This window comes from Mixophyes fleayi, chromosome 5 (genome assembly GCF_038048845.1).
Source record: "Mixophyes fleayi isolate aMixFle1 chromosome 5, aMixFle1.hap1, whole genome shotgun sequence".
Taxonomy (NCBI): domain Eukaryota; kingdom Metazoa; phylum Chordata; class Amphibia; order Anura; family Limnodynastidae; genus Mixophyes; species Mixophyes fleayi.
In genome coordinates, this window is record NC_134406.1 from 225,029,439 (window position 1) to 225,037,611 (window position 8,173).

General features: G+C 47.4%; 1 protein-coding gene and 1 non-coding gene across 2 annotated transcripts; both read right to left on the reverse strand.

Annotated features, from left to right (window-relative positions):
• Positions 1-1,195: 1,195 nt before the first annotated feature.
• Positions 1,196-6,992, reverse strand: RPS20 (ribosomal protein S20). The gene is made up of 4 exons (XM_075213538.1): positions 6,836-6,992; positions 3,028-3,127; positions 2,583-2,656; positions 1,196-1,413 (listed from the first exon to the last, which is right to left on the reverse strand). The coding sequence occupies exons 1-4, from the start codon at positions 6,836-6,838 to the stop codon at positions 1,231-1,233; spliced, it is 360 nt and encodes a 119-aa protein (XP_075069639.1). The 5' UTR covers positions 6,839-6,992; the 3' UTR covers positions 1,196-1,230.
• LOC142159737 (small nucleolar RNA U54) lies at positions 2,775-2,840 on the reverse strand. The gene has a single exon (XR_012692994.1). It is a non-coding gene; the product is annotated as a small nucleolar RNA U54 (small nucleolar RNA).
• Positions 6,993-8,173: the final 1,181 nt, after the last annotated feature.

An 8,173-nucleotide genomic window follows, 5' to 3' on the forward strand; every position in this document is an offset into this window, starting at 1 on the left:
AGCATCTCTATAAAACGAAAAAACAAATCCCTGATTTTACAGCTAAAACATTACATTAGTTTTTACTATTGAATATATCAGTACAGGTTTCAGAATTCCATATTCAAAGATTCATGTGACACCAGGCTGAAAGATTCTTATTTGAAGTTTAATGAGCACTAGTTTAGCGCATTATACACGGCCACCAGAAAACTCAAGTGACACATTTTCTCCATTTCAGAGAACATGGCAGCACACAAACAAGGCTTCTTTGTTTTTAGCAAGGAATACAAAAAATAATAGTTTGCAGCCATGTACTACATTGGAAATATTAGTTTGCCCTAAAATTCACAATGTGCTGTGAATCTATTAGTAATAACTGCAGAACATACCAAAAAAAAAATGCAGTCATGGTGGGACAAGTTATTTTGGACTTCATACCACATATTGGCAAGTTTCCTCAATAGTGGTTTGAAAAAGTAGCAATATTAACTACCCAATACACAAGTAATTTTAGGACTTTTGCGATTGCCCCACCCCAGACCTCCAATACTTTGTAGATGCCATTATACTGTATCCAAGTCTGTAGTAAAAAGTTGGTAATCTAGCAACTAAAACTACAATGAACTGTGCAGTGAATCCCCCCACTGGTGCTGCAGTATAGACTGGCTGTTCTTACACCCAAGTTCTTATTATTGCAGAAGTCAGACTCATTAAGAAAAGACAATTTCAGTTTGTGTTGGACATATGATGTTTGGGATCTCCTCTATCGGCATTAATTTGAAGGCATATTTGTCTAGACCATCAATATTGACAACCTATTCTTCCCATGTATCCCCCATTGCCTGATGAGGGGCTGCATGAACCAAGGCGTCAGTTGCAGAGCTTTGTGTTAGTAGTGCCTAGGTCTACTAGAACATGCAGGACTGGTTGTATCGTCCCCTTAGCAAAATGAGCAGCTGCCACCAACTGAGTACTTGACCAGACAAGAAAATAGTCGGCCCAGCAGAAAGTCAGTGTCCGTTTAACTGCTGTAGTCTGACCTACACGCTTTAACCAACACCCTGGCTAAGTCGTCAACACTCCGTTCTCCAGGTAGTTATTGGTGACCTGCTGTTGTGCACTCAAAATTAGATTAAGAGTTCATTTAATAGAATAGAAGGTTGAAAGTATCTTCTAAAATGAAAACCCAGGACCCACAAGAAAACAGACAAGATCCTGTTATGGTCTTTTATTCAGAAAAGGTGCCATTTATGCATCAGCAATTGTGACTTCAACTTCTACACCAGGTTCGATACTGATGGAAGTGATCTGTTTCACAATCTCAGAAGGACTGTGCAGGTCAATCAGGCGCTTGTGGATACGCATCTGGAACCGATCCCATGTCTTGGAACCCTCACCACAAGGGGTTTTTCTTGTAGTGATACGCAGGGTCTAGGAGAAAAATGTAAACAATGTATAAGATACATTTTAAAAAGCTTCATTATAGAACCTAAATCCATGCTAATATAATCCAGCACAAAGGACAACATTCAGGTGTATGCAAGCTCATACTATGGTCTCTTATAAAGGGGGGGTTTCTCCCCGCCGACCCAAAAAAAAAAAAAAAAAACCCGAGAGAGAGCTGCTGCAGCAGCTCCGTTCGCCAGCGCTGTCCTAAACAGCAGCCACGGCGCTGTCTAACAAGCGTCTGCGGCGGTGCTGTATACAATACAGCACCGCCGCAGCTGCTGTATAGGATAGTGGCCACTTAGTTAGCGCAGGGGGTGGGGGTGTTTCTATAGACTCAAACCCCCCCTGCGTGCGCCACTGATACTTTAGCGGTATGCATTCCCAGGCATAGGCAGTGGTGTGTAGCATAAGCCTGAGAACCAGTGCTCTGCATCCACAGGATGTTGAAAGCAATTTGAAGAGCAAACATATTACATGAACCAATATTCACTATGGCAAAACTCGTGCTGTCAATCAATTTGCAAAAAATGACAGCATGCACAGTTAAGTTTATAATCTGTGTTAACCCCATTTCCACTTTTTCAAGCTGCATTCATTTGAATGACCACACAACTGTACCCAAGCACAGTGGTTAGTATTGCCATTTCACAGCACTGGGACAATGGGTTCAATTCCAACCAGAGCCCCATTTTTGGACTTTGTATGCTCCGTTTGCATGAGATTTCGATCACAATCCAACACACAGATTGGCTATATAGATGACAAAAAAACAAAACCCAACAGTCTGGTGCATGGTAGTGACTTTGCTCCAGTGGGGTATAGACTAATGTGAATGATTAAAATGTATTCAGTTCTGTATATTATGTTACCAATAACAGTTATAAGCAATCAATATTCCACATGTTCTGATATTATCCCTCTACTTTTAACATCAAGTAAAATACTTGGTTCTGTGGCCTTACTTTAATTTTAAAAAAAATTCCCACTATACTGCATCAGATGAAAAGCTTAGCAATAAGGTTGCAATAATTATAAAGCTACAGTGTTGCAGTATGTATGAGATAAATGACATCACATGAAAAAGCAGGGCATCCAGATAAGTTTTTTTTGCATTAAATGACTTTTGCAATATGTAAATAGTTTCAACATACCTTGGTGGGCATGCGCACAGGTCCCTTGACCTTCAGGTTCTTCTCCTTGGCTCCACGGATCAAATCAGCACAGACTAGAACATAAAAGATTGATAATTTTAATCAGTAATAGTAGCATGCTATACTTTCATTCAAAGCTTGAATGTCGTACTAGACAGTAACTTAAATTTGCAGACAGGACAAGTCGTTATAGGTCAGCTCAGAATAGCGTATAGATGAATCATTGTAATTCATTTAAAAATATCATCCTCATTGCCAACTTAACCATAACATCGCTGCTTTGAACAACAGAATAACTTCTACAAATTGGTGTAAAAACATGGTTCGTAAGAGCAATATCATATTTTGCTTTGCAACAGCTTCACAATTGTTCCTGAATGTGGATTTACACTGCATGGAAATGTTTCTTACAAAGACTACATTTAACTGTATCAGGCAATCATACCTTTTTCTAAGGATTTCACATTACGACTGGTGAGTGTAATACGGATACGATGAATGGCCACTTCCTGGTCAACAGGTGCTTTGCCCGTGTCTTTAAATGCCTGTGAAATATACAAAGAAAAAAAAAAATCACTTAGAATAAAAAGTTCAGAGATCAAAACATTCACTTTTACAAGCAAAAAGCAAGAACTACATTTATTCCAGTCAGCAAGTTTACTTTTCTAGCGAGAACTCATCACTCTGTTCAGTGCTGTCTTTATAAAGCAGATTGGACAAGCCACAAGAACATCTATGCTCTAACAAGTCTGCAACAAGTGGTGCATTAATATAAGCTTCTCCTGGGTGTTGGTCCAGAAAAGGGCCAAGAGTTGACAGTTGGCATTTCTCTACCTACAGGGGTCTCACACATTGGACACTTGCGGTTCTAACTAGTTGGGTGACAAGGTTAAAAAAAAAAAAGGAAAAAGTAATGCCAACACTTTCCACAAAGTGATCAGAGCTCTGAATGCTAAACAAGTGAATGTATCAAAGGCAGATGTAAAATACCACCTAGAAGATACACTAGTGCGGCGGTTCCCAAACTGTGCGCCGCGGCTCCCAGGGGTGCCCCGGCGCTGTCACTGGGGTGCCGCGGCCAGACAAAAAACCAAAACACAGAAACTTGCCAATCCGCCGGGCCCCAGCAGCCTCCTCTCTCCTGCAGCTGTCACTGAATATCGACGTCAGTAACAAGCTGCAGGAGAGAGGAGGTTGCTGGGTCCCGGTGCCCGACGGATTGGTAAGTTTATGTGTTTTGGTTTTTTTATGGCTGGCGCGGGGCAGAGTGAGAGGGATCGTGGCAGAGGAGGGGGACAGAGGATGGTGACAGCAGGACAGAGGAGGAGAGCAGAGGAGGGGGACAGAGGATGGTGACAGCGGGACAGGAGAGAGGGCAGAGGAGGGGGGACACCGCGTGAGAGGGCAGAGGGGGCAGTGTGTCTGGATGCAGAGGGGGCAGTGTGTCTGGATGCAGAGGGGGCAGAGTGCCTGGATGCAGAGGGGGCAGAGTGCCTGGATGCAGAGGGGGCAGAGTGCCTGGATGCAGAGGGGGCAGAGTGCCTGGATGCAGAGGGGGCAGAGTGCCTGGATGCAGAGGGGGCAGAGTGCCTGGATGCAGAGGGGGCAGTGTGCCTGGATGCAGAGGGGGCAGTGTGCCTGGATGCAGAGGGGGCAGAGTGCCTGGATGCAGAGGGGGCAGTGTGCCTGGATGCAGAGGCGGCAGAGTGCCTGGATGCAGAGGGGGCAGAGTGCCTGGATGCAGAGGGGGCAGAGTGCCTGGATGCAGAGGCGGCAGAGTGCCTGGATGCAGAGGCGGCAGAGTGCCTGGATGCAGAGGCGGCAGAGTGCCTGGATGCAGAGGCGGCAGAGTGCCTGGATGCAGAGGCGGCAGAGTGCCTGGATGCAGAGGCGGCAGAGTGCCTGGATGCAGAGGCGGCAGAGTGCCTGGATGCAGAGGCGGCAGAGTGCCTGGATGCAGAGGCGGCAGAGTGCCTGGATGCAGAGGCGGCAGAGTGCCTGGATGCAGAGGCGGCAGAGTGCCTGGATGCAGAGGCGGCAGAGTGCCTGGATGCAGAGGCGGCAGAGTGCCTGGATGCAGAGGCGGCAGAGTGCCTGGATGCAGAGGCGGCAGAGTGCCTGAGGGCAGAGGCGGCAGAGTGCCTGAGGGCAGAGGCGGCAGAGTGCCTGAGGGCAGAGGGGGCAGAGTGCCTGGATGCAGAGGCGGCAGAGTGCCTGGATGCAGAGGCGGCAGAGTGCCTGGATGCAGAGGCGGCAGAGTGCCTGGATGCAGAGGCGGCAGAGTGCCTGGATGCAGAGGCGGCAGAGTGCCTGGATGCAGAGGCGGCAGAGTGCCTGGATGCAGAGGCGGCAGAGTGCCTGAGGGCAGAGGCGGCAGAGTGCCTGAGGGCAGAGGCGGCAGAGTGCCTGAGGGCAGAGGGGGCAGAGTGCCTGAGGGCAGAGGGGGCAGAGTGCATGAGGGCAGAGGGGGCAGAGTGCCTGAGGGCAGAGGGGGCAGAGTGCCTGAGGGCAGAGGGGGCAGAGTGCCTGAGGGCAGAGGGGGCAGAGTGCCTGAGGGCAGAGGGGGCAGAGTGCCTGAGGGCAGAGGGGGCAGAGTGCCTGAGGGCAGAGTGCCTGAGGGCAGAGGGGGCAGAGTGCCTGAGGGCAGAGGGGGCAGAGTGCCTGAGGGCAGAGGGGGCAGAGTGCCTGAGGGCAGAGGGGGCAGAGTGCCTGAGGGCAGAGGGGGCAGAGTGCCTGAGGGCAGAGGGGGCAGAGTGCCTGAGGGCAGAGGGGGCAGAGTGCCTGAGGGCAGAGGGGGCAGAGTGCCTGAGGGCAGAGGGGGCAGAGTGCCTGAGGGCAGAGGGGGCAGAGTGCCTGAGGGCAGAGGGGGCAGAGTGCCTGAGGGCAGAGGGGGCAGAGTGCCTGAGGGCAGAGGGGGCAGAGTGCCTGAGGGCAGAGGGGGCATTTTTGCATACAACTAAATAAGTATTTCTGTCCTGACCTAAATACTTATTACAATTTTTTGACCCAACTACTTCTAAAACAGGACTGCTCAATAATTATTTTGGAGGGGTGCCTTGAAAAAATTTGGAGACTAAGGGTGCCGTGAACTGCAAAAGTTTGGGAACCACTGCACTAGTGCATGCTGAGGATCAGACACTATCAAGCATTGGTATTTAATTTGCATTGCCATAGCAATTTTTACCTGTCCTTTTGCAAAAGTAAACACATCAGGGAGCGCTAACAGTAATGAGAGGAGCAAATGTCAAATATTCATGCTTCTTAAAGTACTTATCAAGAGATTAACATTGAGGACAGGAGCATAAACAGAGTCTGATCTATTACCCTCAAGCTCATTACCATGATATGTCCCAGTGAATGGGTGACCACAGCTGGCCATTACATGGCAGCTGCAAACTACCAATATCTGAAGGTCAATTCCATCAAAAGAATGATTTGTATGAGGAACATTGCAAGCCCCAACAGTACTTTAGGCAAATAAAAATAAACCTGAACAGTATTGTCAATGTTGCTCAATAAGCTCACTGTATTAATATCTGCCCAAACCAAATCCACCTTCAATACCATGCAGGCTTTACTAGACTATAAGCAACTCCAAACACATGCAGAAAACAAACCACTTAGATAAAGACTGCAATAGCTGTAAGATGCAGCTCTGCTGATATTCTACAGTCCCTGGTCGAGATGAAAGCCCGTGGGTTACAAATGGGCTTATTTAGTTATTAACTAATAAAGGTGATGGTGATTTGGCTTCTAGCAGTGCCCCCGTAGTACAGTTGGTTTACGGCCTAAGATTATGCGAATAGAATGACGAATAGAGTAACTGCAGAGATTTCCTAGAGACCCAACACAAAGAAACTCCTTATCAGCGGGTACATTGACGGCTGGGCACTATCATTTATAGTGACAGACAATTAGCAGTGTCACTAAAGGTAACTATCGGTAGCTATACGCCGAGGAAGAGCAGCCCACATCACGGCACATTACACCGATCTACCACCATACACCCAGTGCAGGGGACCGTGTGCAGCTACATGTGCCTCATACACAGCACCGATCTACCACCATACACTCAGTGCAGGGGACCCCGAGCAGCTACATGTGCCTCATACACAGCACCGAGCTGAGTCACCCTGGAAGCAGGACAGGGACATAACACCCACACGGTGACACCATTAGGACAGCACAATGTGACACATGGCGGCGATGAAGTGATCACGGAATAACCAGGATTGTGTAGGTGACACACTCACCATGTCTGATCACCTTCCTGACCGACTTATTCGTGTGGTTTGCGAGCGAACAGCGGTGAGCCAGGAGCAGGCGGCAGCAGCGTCTACACAACCCACTGGTTGTAGGAAAAGAGAGCGAACCCGCGCTGCACCCTGATACTTATAGGGCGGAGGCTGCCGGCCTACCGGAAGTACGTCAGGATGTGCTACCATTCGCCATCTTTAATAAGGGAAACAGTCCCTTACTTCATTAGTGATAGTAGCAGACTTTTTACATTGTTTCCTGTGTCTGAGGTACATGCCATTGTTCTTAGTTGCTAGTAGCGAGAGACAATTAGATATGTGTGTACGTTAGAAGACATATGTTTTCAGTATTTCTTCAATGTTATTATCTATCATGCCAACCAGGGTTCTTGCGTTATAAGTTTAAAACTTGCAGCTGCTGTCTCTATAAAACCTATCCTGAGAAAAGAAGTCTCTGTATGTGTTGCTGTACCACAAAAAACCTTGGAAGTGGTAAAAAGAGTGAGTTCTGAATCAGACATCTACCAAATCTGCACGCCTCACACAGCTGCTAATGCCTGTGAATGTGATAAACCATACTTGCCAACCTATGGCAAGCTAATTCCGGGAGATCCCAGGCAGGTGGGCGTGGCTGGAGGGCGGGAGAGGTGGGGCGCGGTAATTCGTGTCATTTTGGCTCCGTCCCCCGTGACAAAATGACGCGATTCACCGCGAATCGCGTCATTTTGAGGCGCATGTTGCCATATGCGGGATATTTGCCTGCTCGCCCGGGAGCCTGGGAAACCTACCCGAATTTCGGGCGTCTCCTGGACATTTCGGGAGAGTCGGCAAGTATGTGATAAACTGGTATATTTATATATATATATATATATATATATATATATATATTTATTTCTTGCCTACTTCCCTGGGATGTCTGGGGGACTTTCTAGGAGATCTCTCGGAAGAGTAGAGAACCCTCCTGGATCCCATCACGCCTCTTGTAATGAGGACACAGACTTGATGACGCATTTCACGTCAGGCCTCACAAGCGGTTCCTGATAACGGTATTCTCACAATCATGGTCCCACAACTACAGCACTTGCCCTTTATAATTTGTATTAGTCACTGACCCATTAGAACTTAGTCTAAATTTTCTGTCACAGGAAAACACACAAACACACACACTAGGATTATATGGAAAATATTAATCATAATATATTGTTATTGAGACAGATCCTAACAGAAATGTGCGCGGAAATTATATTTAAACAGTGGCAGTCAAGTAAAAATATGGCAACATACAATCATTGTTGTGAAACATCAATACATTTACTGACATTTCTGGTGCAGGCC